The sequence below is a fragment of the Syngnathus acus genome, chromosome 1 (assembly GCF_901709675.1).
Source record: "Syngnathus acus chromosome 1, fSynAcu1.2, whole genome shotgun sequence".
NCBI lineage: Eukaryota > Metazoa > Chordata > Actinopteri > Syngnathiformes > Syngnathidae > Syngnathus > Syngnathus acus.
In genome coordinates, this window is record NC_051087.1 from 12,131,883 (window position 1) to 12,150,628 (window position 18,746).

At 38.6% G+C, this 18,746-nt stretch overlaps 1 protein-coding gene and 1 long non-coding RNA gene across 5 annotated transcripts in view; one reads left to right on the plus strand and one right to left on the minus strand.

Moving 5' to 3' along the window:
* Window positions 1-17,812, minus strand: part of rptor (regulatory associated protein of MTOR, complex 1) — a 99,301-nt gene extending 81,489 nt beyond the window's left edge. For all 4 annotated transcript variants that reach the window (XM_037259348.1, XM_037259331.1, XM_037259340.1 and 1 more), the window contains exons 1-4: window positions 17,682-17,812; window positions 15,951-16,122; window positions 8,663-8,765; window positions 7,604-7,686 (exon numbers count right to left, since the gene is read on the minus strand). In XM_037259348.1, coding sequence (XP_037115243.1) covers window positions 7,604-7,686; window positions 8,663-8,765; window positions 15,951-16,115 — 351 coding nt within the window. In that variant the 5' untranslated portion in view covers window positions 16,116-16,122; window positions 17,682-17,812. The remainder of the gene's footprint in view (window positions 1-7,603; window positions 7,687-8,662; window positions 8,766-15,950; window positions 16,123-17,681) is intronic.
* On the plus strand, window positions 17,436-18,043 carry LOC119127474. The gene is made up of 2 exons (XR_005098832.1): window positions 17,436-17,765; window positions 17,850-18,043. It is a non-coding gene; the product is annotated as an uncharacterized LOC119127474 (long non-coding RNA).
* Window positions 18,044-18,746: the final 703 nt, after the last annotated feature.

An 18,746-nucleotide genomic window follows, 5' to 3' on the forward strand; every position in this document is an offset into this window, starting at 1 on the left:
GCTAGTGTGACCTCTTTCGTTTTAAAGATCTTAAAAAATGTTGCTGACATCTTGAACCAAACCTTTATCAACACCTTTCAAGCCAAAAGCGCTGATGACCCCGAAAAGTGAAGGTGCCTCATTCATCGATAATTTCCGATGTGTTGCATGGAAGAAGATACATGCAGGAATTCGGCCAAAAAAAGATAGCCAGCCAAGCTTATACTGTATTTGAACAAGTCAGCGATTTTCTAAGGTCCATGACTTGCTAAAAAAGTAACCCGTAAACGGAGGGGGACCAGCAATCTTGTGGTTTTCCCCCACAATTAAATCATAAAGTACATATTCAAACACGGACTCCAAAAGCAAACATAAAACTTTGTTTTGAAAATTGTTCAGTAATTTTATGGGAGGCATCCTGTAGTGTCCTCCACTTCTCGTTAGCGAGGATGTGACCTCACGGTCAAAATCATTTGTGAACACTGGAAAATGAAATTCGTGTCCACAGGTTTAATGTGTCATTCCATTTTTTTGTTGAGACTACAAGCAGCTTTGTACAAATATGCTCACTGGCAACCTCAATCATTTCAATCAAGTTGTTTTTCTGACAGTACACTTCACATTTTTATTATTATCATTTATGTTTTGTGATAAACCATCGGGCAGGGGAAAAGAAATCCTAGTTGGGAATGGCAGTATAATTGATTCTGATTCTGATATGTGGTATTTCTGGCTGCTGGGCAGTGTAAATGAATCTTGTTTTGAAAGTGAAGGGAGTAACAGCTTTACTGACTCATACCAATTGTGCATATTGTGTGTGTGATACTATTATGTCGACGTCAAATGTTTTCTTCGCTCTGCACTAAAATGACTTGAATAGGGGTAAATAATCAAAAGCAATCCCCCCTATCTTCAGCATGGTACCTAACAGCAGAATTTGACAAACACTGTATTTGATTCGGTGCACAGGGCTGCCACAATGCCCTGCCAGATCACTATGTGATTATTAAAATCATTCTAGAACTTGTTCCTCAGCATTGACATTAAACAAGGCATATGGATCAAAGCAGAGGTCAAAATCACGGTAAGACAATTTGCTGTTAAAACAATGTGGATGGATAAATTGAAAAACAAGCAAAGGAGCACTGTGTTGAGATCAGATTTCCAAAATGCACAGTGAAACATTTAAAATATGTAACAAACGTGTGTATTATATGTGCCAACAGCCTTTAAGAAAAGTGAATAAAACAAAAAAACAACAAGTTGCACTATATTATTTGCGGACAAAACTCTTTCTAAAACACTTAGGGCTTGAAGTAAAACAAAACAAATCAAACCTTGTTGACCGCAACATAGTGCAGTTGGCTAATCGAGATACCATGGTCCAAAAATGAAATTAATCGCCAGAAGATTATATTTGAAAGCTAAAAACAGGGAAGAGATGAGCAGAAGGTGGGTGGAAAGAAAGTCAAAGGAAGAGTTTGACTATGAGGACTCTGATGGTGGTATAACAGAGCAGGAGAGCAACAGAGCAACACGAGGAAAAAGTTCACTTCCAACAAACATTACAGCACATAGAGTCACAGGACGAGAGGAGTGCAAATCTATATTGCAGTACACTGATTGAACCCACCCGATTCGATCAGTTCAAAACCAAGCCCAAGCGGTCAATGATTAATTGTAAGGAAAAGATTCGTTAATGTTGCAACCGGTAGAATGCTGAAAAAGACAACCTGACCTTTGACCACCGTTAATTGCAGCTTCTTGGATCAATTATAGTTAGAAATGAGAATTGTTCAAATGATGATAAAAGTGGATGATATAGCAGGGTCAGTAAAAAAAATACTTTGATTACCCATTTGAATAAATACTTAATAAACTCATATACATACCTTGAATTATCAAATCTTCAGGGCTTTCTTTTAACAATGAGCAATGCTTAAAGGTTTGCATAATTTATCCTTAAATAAGACTGAGGTTTTTGCTGGGTTAGATACATGGCCTGGTGCACCACAAAGTCAATATACACAGATACCACACACACATACACACCGTACACAGTTGAGATCTCAGCTACCTTCGTCATGACCAGGTCCAACATTACTGTCGCATCTGAATGTGACAGGTTTGAAATTGTACTATCTGCTACTAGTATACAATACGAAAAAGCAAAATTGTGTTTCGCAAACATTTTTGTCATAAATTAAACTGCTGGTGTAAAAAGTTCACTTTATCGAATGAATTTGTTGACTATATTCACAAGTGAAGAAAAAGTGAATTTCAGCTTTGTGGACATGCTGAGTCACGCATGATTTTTTTTTTTTTTTTTTTGAACAGTCGATGGCTTTCTGAGCTGACCGAATATTTGCAAGCTTAGGACTGACAGTGCCTGGGTATTGGTGCACTGACCGGGGATCGAACAGGTTTGCAAAGAAGGAAATTGCATGTACCACTAGACCACCATTGCCTTTCTCAGAGCTACTATGTGCATTCACCATATAGGGAACATACGGTAACGCTCAATTACAAACATCACTTTTGAAAGAATGTGATTAACTCGCTTGCCTGGGAGCTAAAATCAATGAAATAATGTTCCTATTTACGAATCCACACTTGCGCAACAAAATGAAGTTTGTTTTGAGTCCCCAAACTCTCTCCAGTCATCATTTTGATCGCACACAGAAAAAAAATTGTTTGAACATCGTGGTAGGATACTACTTGGGGTAAGAAACAGCAAGAATTGATCCATGTGCTCTGTGAAGTTACTACTGTGACTTGCCACAAGGAAATGAAAGCCTAATATTAGTTTAGAGGTGTAGTGGCGTGATGGCCGTAAGTCCTCCTAATGTTTTTTTTCTGTGGCTCCATTTGGACTAAGTGCATGAGGAGAGGCAATGGAAGATCATTAAGCCAGTTTCCGCAAGACATTATTCACTCTCTAGCTTCCTGAGACAGCTCTCAATTGAGCTCAAATAGGATTTATATAACTATATATAACTATCTACAGCTCACTATTCCACTTTATCATGGTATTAATCTCACTATACAAAAATTACTGCCATATCATGAGAAAGCTCACAATGCTGCAGATTGACTCACAGTAAAAGTGGAGTGGAGATGTGCACGCATCTTGTCCTTTGTTTTTATTGCGGGCTAAATCCGTCTTGATACGCTTTAAATTTTTCTGTGTTTTCCTACAAGTTTTGGTAAAAAGGCATCTTCTAATCACATATTACTGTGCGCGTCTATACCTGTCCAGCCAATGCTTTCATTCATACGCTTCAAAACGTTATTCCTGCTGCGGCAATAATCATGCAATGCTCCCAATTCAACAAAAGTGTCCATTGAAAATTTGTCTGTTCACTGATTTGATAGTATTTATTAATCTTGAAACCGAGAAAATAGAGAGCGGCAGAGTATGAGAAAGAATTTGGAATCAGCCAGGAAGAAATAGTTTTCAGGTTACTGTTTGAATCAATAAACTTTTACTTATTTGAGCATTACTGCGGCAAGTCAAATTGTCGAGTGATTTGCTGAGTGTTACGCTGCATTCAGCTCACATTATGAGGGCAAACCAACACTTTTATCTAGGCCATTTGTGTTTTGCTGACAGTGTCACATCCTGGTGTCAATATACAGTCCCGGGAAGGTGATCACATCCGGACTAATGTTGTCAAAACTTAATTAATCTTAACTGCCATGTCCCAGCAGTTAAAAATGTTCAGCAGTTTTCTATGTTGCTTTCCACCAGTTCTGAATACGAATGGGTATCCCCCAAAAAACGACCTTACCCATAAGGCATCGCGTGTCGAGATCAACACTTGGCTTATTTAACCTTAAAAAGGCTGAAGTCAGCTCATGATCCCGAACATACAAGCTCATCTGTGAAACACTGCAGCAATAACGTCATGATTTGGGCTTGAAAGGCTTCTTGTAAAGGCTCACTCATCTTCATCGATGTAACACTTAACGGCAGCAGCAAATTGAACTCGGGGGTCTACAAAAACATTTGGTCTGCCAATACAAAGAAAAATGTAATAAAACAGAAGGAGAGTCTTCATAATGCCACCAAACACCACCAAAATAAAAGTATTGGTCACTAAGCTAATTAAAATATAAAGGATTGAGGTTCAAAAATGCGAGACAGTGTCTCACCAAGGCGGCTACTGGAGGAACAAGCATGAATCCAATGTAACTTCACGGCCCACTTGTAAGATACTGTTTTGAGATGTTAAGTAAACACCTGCAATCATCTCTAACTTTGTTGAAATGTGTTGAGACGTGTGGTTTCGGTAAAAAAAAGATAAGGACTAAAGCTATTTGCCTGCACAGGGTAAATGGTTACATGGTGGGACTTTGATAGCATGGCTTGACAAGACGAACAGAGAACACAAGTTGGGTTGGATGATTAAGAAACAGCATTAAAAGGTCTTTAATATGTATCAAACAAAAGCTGATCCAAGTGGAATACACTTGGGTGGTGACCAGCTTTTACAATCTTGGTATGTTTTGTCCACACAGTCACCTGGCTGGGTGGACTATAAATAAAACAATTTTAGAAAGAGCAATTTACCACTCACAGGCTCATTGAAACTACCGTATTTTCCGGACTATAAGGCGCACCTAAAAACCTCACATTTTCTCGAAAGCTGACAGTGCGCCTTATATGTGGACCAAATGGCCCGAAGCATTGTGTCATAAAATCAATCATAAGTGGGCCGCTGAAGACTATGAATCATGAATCAAAAAGACTATGGATCATTATTTTGTGATTATAAAGTAATTTGTTGCATCTGAAGTTGAAATAAAAAAAGATAAAATGGAGAATGATTTGATTTGGATTAAAAATCTGACATGATGCTACCTGGCCTGTTTACTGCAATCACAAACACCAATATCACCCTTCTTATTCATACAACAATAACAACAATAAAACATTATTAACATTATTGATATATTGTTTTCACTATTTCAAGTTATTATATTGTGATTGCATTAATGGTGCGCCTTATAGACCGGTGCGCATTATATATGGACAAAGTTTTAAAATGGGCCATTCATTGAAGGTGCGCCTTATAGTCCGGTGCGCCTTATAGTCTGGAAAATACGGTATTGAAGATGCAACAAGACATATTTCTTACCCATTATGAAAATACAGCCATTCTCTCAACCCAATTCAAATAATCATCTCTGTGGATTGGAAAATGGCCAAAGCAGAGAGAGTGGGAGGAAGTTTAGGTAAGTAAAGTGAGTGGGTAGCAACTAAAGTGTGTTTACCACATTTTCCCTGGCTGCAAGGGTTAATGCAAAACCAAAAAAGGCAAACACAGAAATGATTTTGTAATGATGGGCTGGCAGTAATTTGTGTTCTGAGCAGAGCTTTTAAACTGCTTTGTGATGAGTCTTGATTGACTCTAATGTTCTAATGTTCTCGTGTAAACCATTGCTTTGACTTGTTGGAGTGACATGACAGGTAAATAGCTTACGCATGTCAATGGCGATTAAGTAAGGAATGTGGCTGTCTGTATCTGCCCAGTGGCGCTGTATTGCTGTCGATAGATATTGAAGCTGAGACGGAGAACAGCTCGCAGACGCCCACTCATCTTCCTTTGCAATACAACCAACATTTGCTGCTGATCGAGGTGAACAAAAGCAAAGCCAATGGTTCTTGAGCTTCTCTCTCTTCTCTATGGTGGCTTTTACCTTAGACAAAAAAATAGCTGCTTCTACTTCTATTTGGCAAAAAAACTTTTCACAATATATGACGATTACCGGTATTGTGACAAACTCAATAATAACTAATATGACAAACAAACATTGTTGTAAAGCTTTACAGAAGGAGGTCAGGATCCAATACTTGTTTAACTGGATTTCCAGATATTCATGTGTGGCTTCAAATTCAATTCAAATGTAATAACATCAAATACATCTCAACTCAGTAGGTTGGGCTTGCTTATGTTTTTGTCACGCTCGGGGTACATTTTCACATGACAAGAAGCACAGAAAATATGTTCATGCCACTCAACACTACAACTCACTTTGACAACTTTACTGAAAAAATGTATACTGTCTGAAATCTATGAAATCTACAGAGTTAAGTCATTTCTCATAAGAACTAGTAATAATAAAAACAATAAGTTGTGTTAAGGGTAGAGATTGTAAGAGTTAAGAGAGAGATTAGAAAGAGACTGAAGTCAGTGATAATCATGAAACATTTCTGGTATTACATCGCACACTGTTCAATTATTTTTCTAGAAGGGCTTCATTTAAATTTTCAACCTGGTATTTCTACAAGTCAAACCAAGAACCCAAATGATCATGAATGCTTTGCATGGTAGGATGATTGAAGTAGCATTATAAATAGAGGTGACAAAATTAACTGAATAATCAACAGCTAATCGGTTAATAAATCAATAACTTATTTAATAGTTGCATAATCATTTAAGGCTATTGTTTGATTTAAAATTGACCCAAACGTATAATTTTAGCCTCTCAGCAGTAGTTAATCTCTAATTTCTGTTGTCTTCCATGAAAGCACACTTATCTTTCGTGTTTATTCAAAATAATACATTTGCAAACATTTGATTTTACTGGACCAAACCAGTAACCGAATCAGTTTCAGAAAAGCTGCCGAGTATATCACCAATCCATCTCATGTGATATTGTTTAATTGTTGTCCAGTAGTTTTTTTTAATCATTAAACACCAAATAAACAACAACAATGGGTTTGAAAGACACTAATGCAATTTGATTATTAGGACACTTGAAAGAATAATGAATGGAGTACCGTAATTTTCGGACTATAAATCGCGTTTTTTTTCATAGTTTGGGTGGGGGGGCGACTTATACTCAGGAGCGACTTATATACATATATATGTTTTTTTTCACTTTTTTGGGCATTTTATGGCTGGTGCGACTTATACTCCGGTGCAACTTATACTCCGAAAATTACGGTATACTGTTTTCTAAAAATGTTTGAAATTGACAACCCTTATTATAAATCTGTCTTACAATTTTATTGTTCTAACGTTACAGAGCCTGGTCAGTCAGACATTTCAATTATCATTACACAGCTCAAGGATTAAGACCAAACACTTGTAGTGTCTAGATTTCAGAGACTCTTTTGTTTTAAAGATGATACAAAATTGCAGTAATATTTACAAAATGATAGCAATGTTGCTAGCCAGTTAAAAACCTTGCATCGTTCCAATGACTGATTAAGATACGTTAAACATTTTAAAATAATATTATTTATTTAATTCTTTTTTTTTTTTTTTTTTTACATCAAATACATGTTTTGCACATGAATTCTTCATGTTGGACGCAGTGGACAAAAGTATACAAATACCAACTTGTAGTATTCAATGAATTCAGTTATAAAATGGTCAAAGAAGTCAAAGACATGGGGAAGACAAGAAAAACGTGTCATTTCTAAAAGAAGAAAGAAACGTCATAAATACACGATGGGCAAAGTTGATTGATAACAAGCAATATACAGTAAGTGGCCTAAACTTAAATGAACTGAAATGTATTCAAAACATTGTAGGGCTCAAGTTAATTAATTTAATGTTATGGTCCCTGAAGAAGAAATGAATGATATTTTAAATATTTTAAAGTCACTCACCCTTGGCTGCCAATTTTCATATTGCTTCTGCAGGTTGGCCCCAATGGTTTCCAGGGCTTTCTGTGGACTCATCGACAGAGGATCTGACAAAAAGAGTTTGTAACACATTCAACTAACTTGCTTGCTTTTTCACAACAAAATAAAAAAATAGAACATTTTTGAAAACGTTTTCATTTGACAATACGTAAGTATCACCAAAGTGTGCATTCCCAATGGCCAAAAGAAACAATGATTTAAAAAGTAAAAAAAGCAGCCCTATATTGCAACATGAAAGCAAACTTGGCTATTTGAAACTTATTTTGAGCACACCGATTGACCAACTTGTGGGTGTGATGCATTGTGGGTATGACAACAATAATTGCAGAAAAAAATGAAGCAAAAAAGGATTCAGATAATTTACACTAGTATCGACCTACCAAAGTATTGATAAAAGTAAATTAATAAATTTCCTCCTTTGAACTTTTCCACCTTTTGTAATATAATGTTTGTTGCTTATCATGCTAGCCTTATTTAAACTGTTTTCAGCATTTCTGGCAGTGATATTCTTTGGCAGAGTATTGGGGCTTATTGACTGCCCCTTCACCATCAGTCTGGTTCCAACAGTGCCCCGTGTCTTTCTACCATTTTTCCTCATTTTTGTGTATCATGTTGGGCTGTTTGAATTATTTTTATTGAACATTTGTCCACAATGCTACAATCACCAGGAGCGTGGCCCCAAACGTGGAGCTGGCTGACGAAGAATGCATCACAGGAGATATGACGGAGGACAGAAGCCAGCATTGAAATGAAGTCAGTTAAAAATCAGGTGCCGAGGTCTATGTTGCTGTGCCTGACCAAGGTCTATGTTGCTGTGGGCTGGAATGCAATAGAGTTGTTGTAGAACTTCACCCAAGTTTGCAAATACTCTGGTTTATACTATGTATTAATTATTACATTGGTTGGAAAGAGCGCAAATAACTCTCAACAGCAGGCAAACATTATGCATACATAATAAGAATCCATTTTATTTTGTCTTCAATTTCTGTGATAGTGTTGTCTTATTTTAAAATCAAAACTCACCTATCCAGCACTCCAATCTGGCGCAGGGGGATGTCTTGACAACATCTGGGGGGTCCACTCCCACATTGAGACACAACACCAGTGCTACACTTACAGTCTTCATCTGTGGTAGAACAACATAAAATTAACCTTACACACAGATTCCACGATTGCAAAAGTTAAATTGAACAGGACACAGATGCTTTATGTTCAGAACACTTTAATCCGAGCAACAAACACCAAAATGTCATCGAAAATGGATACTGAACAATCGCTATTTAATTATAAGCTTTTCCCATATAAAATGGTGTGCCACAATCATCTTGCAATGGTCTGTATTAACCACACTGAGACATGTGACATATCACTTGACCAATGTGGGGACTACATACATGGCTCACCACTACCAGTGTGTGAATGTGAGCACATAGATAATGTATCCATCTTTGAGCGCTATATAAATATGATGCATTATTATTATTATTATCAAACGACTTTTTTAATTAGAGCTGCCCCATATTGTATTGTAGTTTTGTCATTGCTGTCGGTCTATTCACAATGGTCATACTGTAGTAGTCATCCTAAGTCATCTTATAGTCCAACAAACCAAAAATCAGATTTAATTGAAATGGTAAATGAGTGCAAGAGTGATATTGGTGACTGGTATTAGTTGCCTCCATGAGTACTTGATACCTAGAAACAAGTCCGGTATCTGCCTGACATTGATACTGGCCCATCCCTATTCAAAACTATTAACGATGACCTGAAATAATTATTTTTTTATTTGATGATGGGTTTGTTGTTAACTGATTAATCATTGCACCTCTATTAATATTATCATATGATTAGCGATAACAGGCATATCAAGATATGAAATGTCCACATCAGTGCTAAGCGACGTTTTAGAAATACTAACGCAGACTGACACAGACAGGTATGACAGGAAGATCTGTGCTTCTACAGTATGCATGCTGTGTGTGCCGTGTGTTTGTGTGCTGTGAATGTGCTGTCAGGGAGGTTAAGACCGCTGGTGTTAAGGTAATTAAGGTGCAGGCTACTGACTGAGTAAAAGGTCAGTGCAAGTGGGACATAGCAGGACCCGAAACACGCACATAGACACAGCCTCACAGCACTGTAAATCAACAACACCTGACTTCCTCACATGCCCTTTTACCTACCTGGATGGTGTACGTTTTTTTTGTCTGTGTGTACAATATCTAATGTTCAAAACTGCACTGTGTGTGTGTGTGTGTGTGTGTGTGTGTGTGTGTGTGTGTGTGTGTGTGTGTATATATATATATATATATATATATATATGTATATATATATATATGTATGTGTGTGTGTGTGTGCGTGCGTGTGTGTATATATATGTACACACACACACACACACACACACACACACACACACACACACACACACACACACACACACACACACACACACACACACACACACACACACACACACACACACACACACACACACACACACACACACACACACACACACACACACACACACACCGTATTTTCCGCACTATAAAGCGCACCAGATTATAAGGCGCACCTTCAATGAATGGCCCATTTTAAAACTTTGTTCATATATAAGGCGCACCAGATTATAAGGCACATAGAATAAATAACTCAACGTTGCTCAAACGTTAATGCAATCACAATAAAGTAACAGTGAAACAGTGAAAACAATAATATATCAATAACTCAACGTTGCTCAAATGTTAATATCACACAACACACAAAATAAACACGTAAAGCTTACTTTAATAAATTAGTCCTCATCCACGAATCCATATTGGTCCATATATAAGGCGCACCGGATTATAAGGCGGCTTTTCAGAAAATTTGAGGTTTTTAGGTGCGCATTATAGTGCGGAAAATACGGTATACATATATAATACACACACAGACTGGATACAGTGTGAAGCAAAGATTACTTCACACTGTATCCACATTGTAAGGGAAGATAAACGTCAACTTGGATCTCTTGTATCGATCTTGTTTCCAAGACATTTTACAAAAAGAGCCTAAGAAATCATGGCAGGTTTGCCCTTTAAAACACACAAGCTGAGATGACAGCAGCCTTTGGAGACATATTAATGTCAAATCCAGAGAGAGATATATTATTTAAAAAAAAAAAAAATCTGACATGGTGGGTAAAATGTCAAAGAAATGACTTGGCTTTCATAACGGTAACCAGTGTGGTTCTCTAAAAATCGTAAACAACAAAAAAAACAACCCATAACAATAGGCAGCCCAGTTTATCCTAAGTAAAAGTGAAATTATTTTAGTATTAATAAGATCTACAGTACGATACAGTCATCGCAATTAATCCATGATTTCCTACAATTTTGTTGTTTCAAGCCAGGGTCCAGTGAATGTAATTCTGGACTCCTACACGATACAAGATAAACATTTGCGTTGAATTAATCCAGATTAATAAATCATGAGGTTGTGGTGTGCAAGGACTGGAGTCGGAGGCGGAGTGACAAACGACGGTGCCAACGGCAGTTGTTTTAATGACATTCGTAATTATTCTTATTCAACAACGGGCAGACTCTTTTCCCTTCGAGATCCTAACACACACTAAACTCAACAGGAAAGTCCCACACATGTAAACTGTCCCACTCTGCTCTGTAACGTGAATTTAGGTTCCAGGTGAATTATGTCAACCCACTACAAGGTTCTCTTAAACTTTTACATCATCATGAAAAACATTCTAACAAAAGGTTAATTAAAATAAAGTTCCAAAAGAGGTTTAATGTAGTAAATTTACTGTGTAGGAACTCGCAGCATGGCTTGATGTTAATCAACCACTTTAGAATGCACGATGGAATAGCCTTAGCTGTTTGATTTGGTCACACTAACAGAAAAAAAACAATATTTTGAGAACAAAAAGCTTGAAGAGTGTAGACACCTTAATAATTAGGACAATTATATAATGATGGCCATCTACCTGCCAAATAAATGCTCAAAACAATGCTGTAATCATTAATACTAAAATAATCTGCATTCACCTCAGAATATATTTGATACAATGTTTACGCAAATCGGTTTTCAATAGTAAAACGGCAGTCAAATACGGCAAAAGGGAAAAATATCAATTCCCTTCCCTCCATATGGCAAAACAAAATACAACTGTACAAATGTATGAATTCATTCATTTTACGAAACACTTATCTTTTTTCACATAGTAAACAGTGCATTTATTGACTGCAAACCTATCTGACAAAAAAGGCTGACAAATTTTTGTTTTTATCTGTATCCGTTTTTTTCCATTTTGATGAATATGCAATGCACCCAGGAAGTATGTGGTGCTTCACTTTCTGTGCACACTATGTTGCTCCTTCATTCTTAAATGGAATAAATTAATCAGAGCGTTCTACAGCCTATCAGGAGTCCACCTGCAGTAAATTCTTGTTGACTAGACATGATTTGAAAAAAGGAACACATCTCTTTAGATCTATAAGGTCCCAAAGGGCGGCACACAAACCGAGCATGAAATCAAAGGACTTGTCTGAATGAGGCACACATATAGACACGGGTGCAGAAAATCTTCTACTGTTTGCAAGGTTACAATGAGAACAGTGCCATTCATGAATGGAAGAAATTCTAAGCCACCAAGGGTCTTCCTAGAACTGGAAACTCGTCAAAACTGAGCACTCTGTGCGGAACGGTCTTTGTCAGGGAGGTGGTCAACAACCCAATGGTCACTCTGTCAGAGCTCCAGCAATCCTCGGTGCACAGTGGACAAAATTCCAAAAGGACAACCATCTTTGCAACACTCCACCAATAAATCCTTATGGTGGAGTGGCCAGATGGAAGCCACTCGTTAGTAAAAGGCACATGGCAGATCACGTGGAATTTGGCAAAAGGCACACGAAGGACTGAGACTGAAAATCCTCTGGTCTGATGAGACAAAGATTGAACTCTATGGTGTGAATGCCAGTCATCATGTTTGGAGTAAACCCGGCAGCGCTCATCACCTGACCAATGCATATGGGAGATACGAAATAGAATAAATTAAAGGCTTCCGCAAACTCTTTGCCAAGGATTCATAAAGTACACTTACAAGTACGGCAAGCGGAAAATAAGCATCGTGAAAACACCAGTAAAAGCAAAACTAAGCACTATATACAGTCAGCACAGCCTTGTATAAGTTTAAAGTTCTTATCCAGCACAGCTAACAATCACACATCCATAAATCAGGAGCTTGTGTTCTCATTTCCATCTATCAGTGTAAGCATAAGTCTGTGCAATAACCTCTTTCACTGAGTTCCCCTCCGTGAATAGCATGGGTAGACTAATTATATTTCCATTCATTTATATGAGAAAAGATGATTTGAGATACGAATGCTTTGACCTGAAATATAGTCAATCATTAAAGGGTTCACATCATATTTTTGGCAACTTTTGGTGTACATACCTGAGGACATTGCATGCTAAAGCTAAAATAAACCTGCTTATAATAATTGACAGCTGTCCAACACACATATTAGGGACTTTTCAGCTATCCTCCTTTGCTCCCTATCAAGAGTCCCATGCCCCACTGCCCCCAGCTCAGACAGAATCAATGCCGCTTGATTATTCCATTTGTGATGGTTACAATCAGTAAAGGTTATTGCCTCATCCAATGTCAGCCATTTGCACAGATGACAACCCTCGAGCGGCAGTGATTTTAGAGCATTTTGACTGACACAGCAAGAACTGCAGATTCTTGCGTTCTATGATATATTGACTCTACCAAAGAAAACAATGACTCTCTTCTTTCATCAGAAAATAATTAGTTTGATTGTACCTTCTCCATTCTCTGGTAATTAGGAGTAGATAATAAGGTTGAAGAAAATTCAGCCGCTTTGCCGCAGAGAAATAGCTTGTGTGTAACTTTTGTCAGACAAAACGGTGACTTTGGTTGCAACAGTTTTGCGTCAGTGACGCCGGTAACAACTGAACAGTGGTTTCATTCTTTTAAGCTGCAAACATTTAGGAACGGATTTTGATTGGTTCTACTTGGCTCATTACCACTCAAGCGCTTGTAATTCAAAGGGAAGGAGGATTAGATCCATATAAACCCCTCCCAAATAAGAGACACATCAAATGACATAGAACTTCCTACTAAGCGTTTAAATTTTATGGACAACTTAAGTCAGGTAATAGAGTATAGGTTAAATAATTGATATGTCAAGTTTGATGGAACACTCCTGAGTTAAATAATATTACACCAGGCAATGGTACAATGTTCACTCTTGCAGGGACGAGTTTTGACACCTCTACACGTATCAAAATGGAGACATCAGAATCGATGCTGTTTCTCTGTGCTGGTGGTAACCCGGAAGTACTACTAACAGTGGTAGAAGAAGAAAATATTGTTGCCATTAAGCGTAATAAAAATATAGAAAGATTATATAGATATATATGATCGTTTTCTTAAAAATGGATGCAAAGTACGGATACATGTATCGCGATACGTTTCGTATTGTGAACTTTTATCATCATGCGCGTTGTATTGTGAGATTGATGGCATAAAATTAACAAATCCTACATCAACAAATGTTTACATACTGTATCTCTTCAGGTCAAGGTCCAAGTTCAGGGGCCAACACTGCACTATGTACATACATTCTGAGTGCTGAGATAGTAAAACAACGTGACACACAGGATTGGAACGAGCAGGACAGAGACCACAAACATTACAAACTTTACAATTTACCACTCTTAAAACATCAGGGATTATTTACATTGAGTCATTTTTTGTGAATGAACAGTGCTGCAATCTACAAGGTTTCAATGTTTTTTTTTTCCAAGCAGACCATCAACTGCAGCTACAGCCCTGACTTCCTCCTATATCTGAAACCTTATAGCGATTACATGGCAAGCTCAGTGACCGCACACAAAATCTCAATGCACATGGAGTCCAAGCCATAAAGGCGACCACATTTTAACCAATAGGTAATGCAATTGTGCAGCCTGCCACTTCACCTTCATGCTGTGAAAGCAATGCACATCTTGTTTGTGCACACATGGCTGCAACAGCAGAATATCAATATCTATGAACATCCCACACACAAACCTTTCACTGTACTCACAATGTCTCAAATCACCTCAAGCGATTACAAGGCCAAAACTGTATATGAAAAACTGAAAGGAATGATACCCCACATGGAACCAAACATTTTTATTCTCAGGGTTGTAGAGGAGGGACAGAAGCAGTCCAGTCAGACAAAGTGGTTAAGAAGGCTGGCTCAGTGCTGGAGAAGAACGAGCCCGGACTATATTGAGACTGGTGCAGAGATGGATGTAGGACACGCTAAGTGCCATTCTGAAGACTACGAACTACCCTCTTTACCTCACCTTTGGTGGTGGTGCTGGTGGGGGGGGGGTCAGCTGTCTCAGAGAGCGACTCATTTCCTTACAGTACTTAGGTCCTTTGTTCCCAGAGCAATTAGTTTAATTGAGGGCAATAGCTTGGCTAGGACTCATTAATTTACTTCCATCATTTGAACACTCAATACTGACTGGAATGGATGGATGGATGGATGGATGGATGGATGGACGGACGGACGGACGGACGGACGGACGGATGGATGGATGGATGGATGGATGGATGGAGGGATGAATAGAACAATACAGAATAAAACAAACTTCACACTAGGCATGGGACAATTTCCAGTTGGATTATTGTGGTTTTAAAAAGTGAAGGTTTCAATCATCACTGCCCGGTAATGAGCTTTTGCTTTTTGTTTTGTTTTGTTTTTTGGGGTACTTGTGGGGCTTGCAGAGATCAGTTAACCTTTTTGAGGTCAGTGATGAGAGGCCATCTGTTTTTTTTCTGAGATCTCAGCTGAGCAGAGGAGGGAGGGGCGAGCAGTTACAGGGAGAGGAAGGATGGAGGGAAACGACAAAGAGCAATTGGCGCTAACGCCAGCATACTTACGTGGATCTCTTTTTGCAATGTCACTTAATGTGCGCCCCCCCCCCACACACACACACGCACACTCTTAGCCCACAAAGAAAACATGAGTAGACTAAAATTATAAAACGTGCAAATCATGAACACCTGATGTTATAGTGAGGCTTCTTTTCCATGTTAAAAAAATGTTCATTGAAAATACAAAACCTATATGACATGTTCCTGGAATTCAATATATTGGAACAGGATTATGTGTAGCTACCCTTAATCAATCGAAATTGCATTTGGGCAACTTGGAGGCGAAAGCTGCAAGACAAGGTGTTCCTGCAGCCACACACTAAGCACAGCACTGACATTGATGGAGGAGAAGTAGATATTTACCCTGTCCTTCATCCTCCAGCTTTGTGCAAGGGCCTTAGATCCCTCAATCTTCTCCGAGTGCCGTTTCTTCATGAAGGCCAGGGGCAGCTCCCAGTCATTCATGTCGGCCTCCTCCTCGGCAAAGCCCACAGATGGCAAATGTAGCAAGTCTGCATCCATTTTCATTAGGACCCTACAGGGAAGAACATATTTGCGTCAGTAACACGCACAACTATACTACCGTAATTTTCGGACTATAAGTCGCGGTTTTTTTTTCATAGTTTGGGTGGGCGGGCGACTTATACTCAGGAGCGACTTATATACATATACCGTTTTTTTCCATGTATAATGCGCAAAATTTAACTAATTTATTGTCCTAAAATCTGGGGTGCGCATTATACATGGGTACAATTATATATTTTTTATCCGGATATCATACGGAGGCCGCCATTACAGATGCACTTTCTTCTCTGCTGTTCACTTCAAACACGCTCCATACGAACACAATGCTCTCGTATCAGACGCTTGCTCGATCACCTGCTCGTTTGCTGTCACAATGTACCCTACACAAATCCGAAACATTTCTTCGCTATTGAGTTTGCTAGCGCATGCGCAGTGATACTGACCGGCAGAATAACATCCGGTTGTTCCTAAAGATGATCTTTTTTCTGAAATAATTTTACGTTTACGGACTTAAGTAGGAGTCAAAATTTGGGTGCGTATTATACATGGGTACAGGCTTTTTTCCAGCATCAACATGCCATTTTTAGGGTGCGTATTATACATGGGGGCGCATTATACATGGAAAAAAACGGTATATGTTTTTTTTTCACTTTTTGGGGCATTTTATGGCTGGTGCGATTTATACTCCGGTGCGACTTATAGTCCGAACATTACGGTAGTTAATTTACATTCTATCCATCCATTTTAAGCTTCTCCTGTTCAGGGTCACAGGACAGTTGCCTCAGGCTACATTACGGAGCAAGAGACGAGGAGCAGCTCAACAGTGTCACACTCCTGAGATTTAATGCTTGACCTAATATACACGTATTAAACTGCTGTCAAAAGCGGCAGAACCAAAGCAGGAAGAGGGAGAACATAATGACCAGATCCAGAAAGCCCCACTCAACTTTGAGGTCAATACTCTTATGTAGCACTACTACAATAGTTGACTAGAACTAGAACACAATGGCGAAATAAAGTGTGCGGTCCACAATAAACAATGCAATTTATTCAATCTCTGTATTACAATTCCAAAACAGCGTTTTTCCCAGCCACTAATTGGCTGTAGAGATGACTTCGGCGCAAAATGTACCTTAATCTGAATTTTGACGTTTGTCGATTTAGAAATGATCGAAAAGTATATTCAGCAGCATAGTAAATGGCTGACACAAGTGAATCAGGCACTAACTAGCCCAAACACACACCTCCACAAAAACCCACAAACAAAAACCCACACATAGTATGTGCTGATTTAGTTCATTGCAACAGCCTTCTGGTCACACGCACACTTGTTTTCGATTCCGCTTTAGTAAATACAACTGATAAAACGCTTAAGGTAAATTGGCAAAGTGTTTTAACGTGAAGTCAACGCTGACATCAGTCTCACAGGTGGGACTGCTGGTTAAGCAAATGTTAACCACATTAGATTAGCGAGCTTGATTTGAAAACTCTGAATACACGAAATCAACTGTGCAACATAAAGAGAGAGCCGTGCAGAATTGACTACGAAGAATGGAGATGTGTGCAGACCTCGGTGTGCAGGGACGATCTCGCCGGGCTGGGGAAGCTCTTCGTCTCCGGACGATGACAGACAGCGTCGCACAAACAATTCCGGTAAGAAAATTGTAAGACAGCGTCCACAGTCTATACAGTATGTCAAAGCCGTCAAATCCAAGTTGAACGGGTGCGTGTTTGCAGGGGAATCTGTGGCTCCTCTCCCCACAGCTCTTCGCTATGGGAAGGGGCTGCAGACGAGGCCCATCTTCACACGGACAGTCTGCCACAGCCACGCGATCCACCGCACACACTTAACGACTCTGCTCCTATGGTCCTGTACCACAAGCCGGATCACTATCATGCAGCTTCGTGCACCGGATTTCACGAGAATCACACAAAACCCAGAGAAATTCACCGCAGAGCCACTTCATCAGCACTCCTGCAAGGGCGCAGCCATCTTGGGTTCGACCCACAATGCACTGTTGGTGCGAGCCTGTCATGATACGTCACGACAGTTGTTCCTGTACCAACCACATGCACTTTCTTTCGGACACTGTTACTGTCCTTTGGGATATATCTGTTATGCAAGTCATTAACTATTTTTACTTACATAAAATAAGGAATTCCAAATCTCTTCTGATTGTTTCAATTATTCTTGTAGAATGTAATCAGTACACAACGAAAAAAGTATTTGACACTGCAATAACTCAAGATTTATCATTAATAGGCTTTGAATTAAAAAAAAATTCCATTGTGCCTTTTCTGTCAATTGTTTTTTATTTCTTTTTCCTTGTTTTGTTTTAGTCCTTATAAGACAATGTACCTTGTTATGTAATATTTACTACAGGGGGATGAGTGAGTACCGAACAAGGTTTTGGACCACACACAAACAATTATTTATTAGTTAGTTAGTTAGTTAGTTAGTTAGCTAGTTAGTTAGTTAGTTAGTTAGTTTGTTTGTTTGTTTGTTTGTTTGTTTGTTTGTTTGTTAGTATATCCGGTATTGTATTTGTACAGGGTATAGGTCACATTGAAAGAGGAAAGGTTTTTGTAATTTTTAAATGGTTTATCTTGGTCTTGGCCATTTCAAAATTAGAC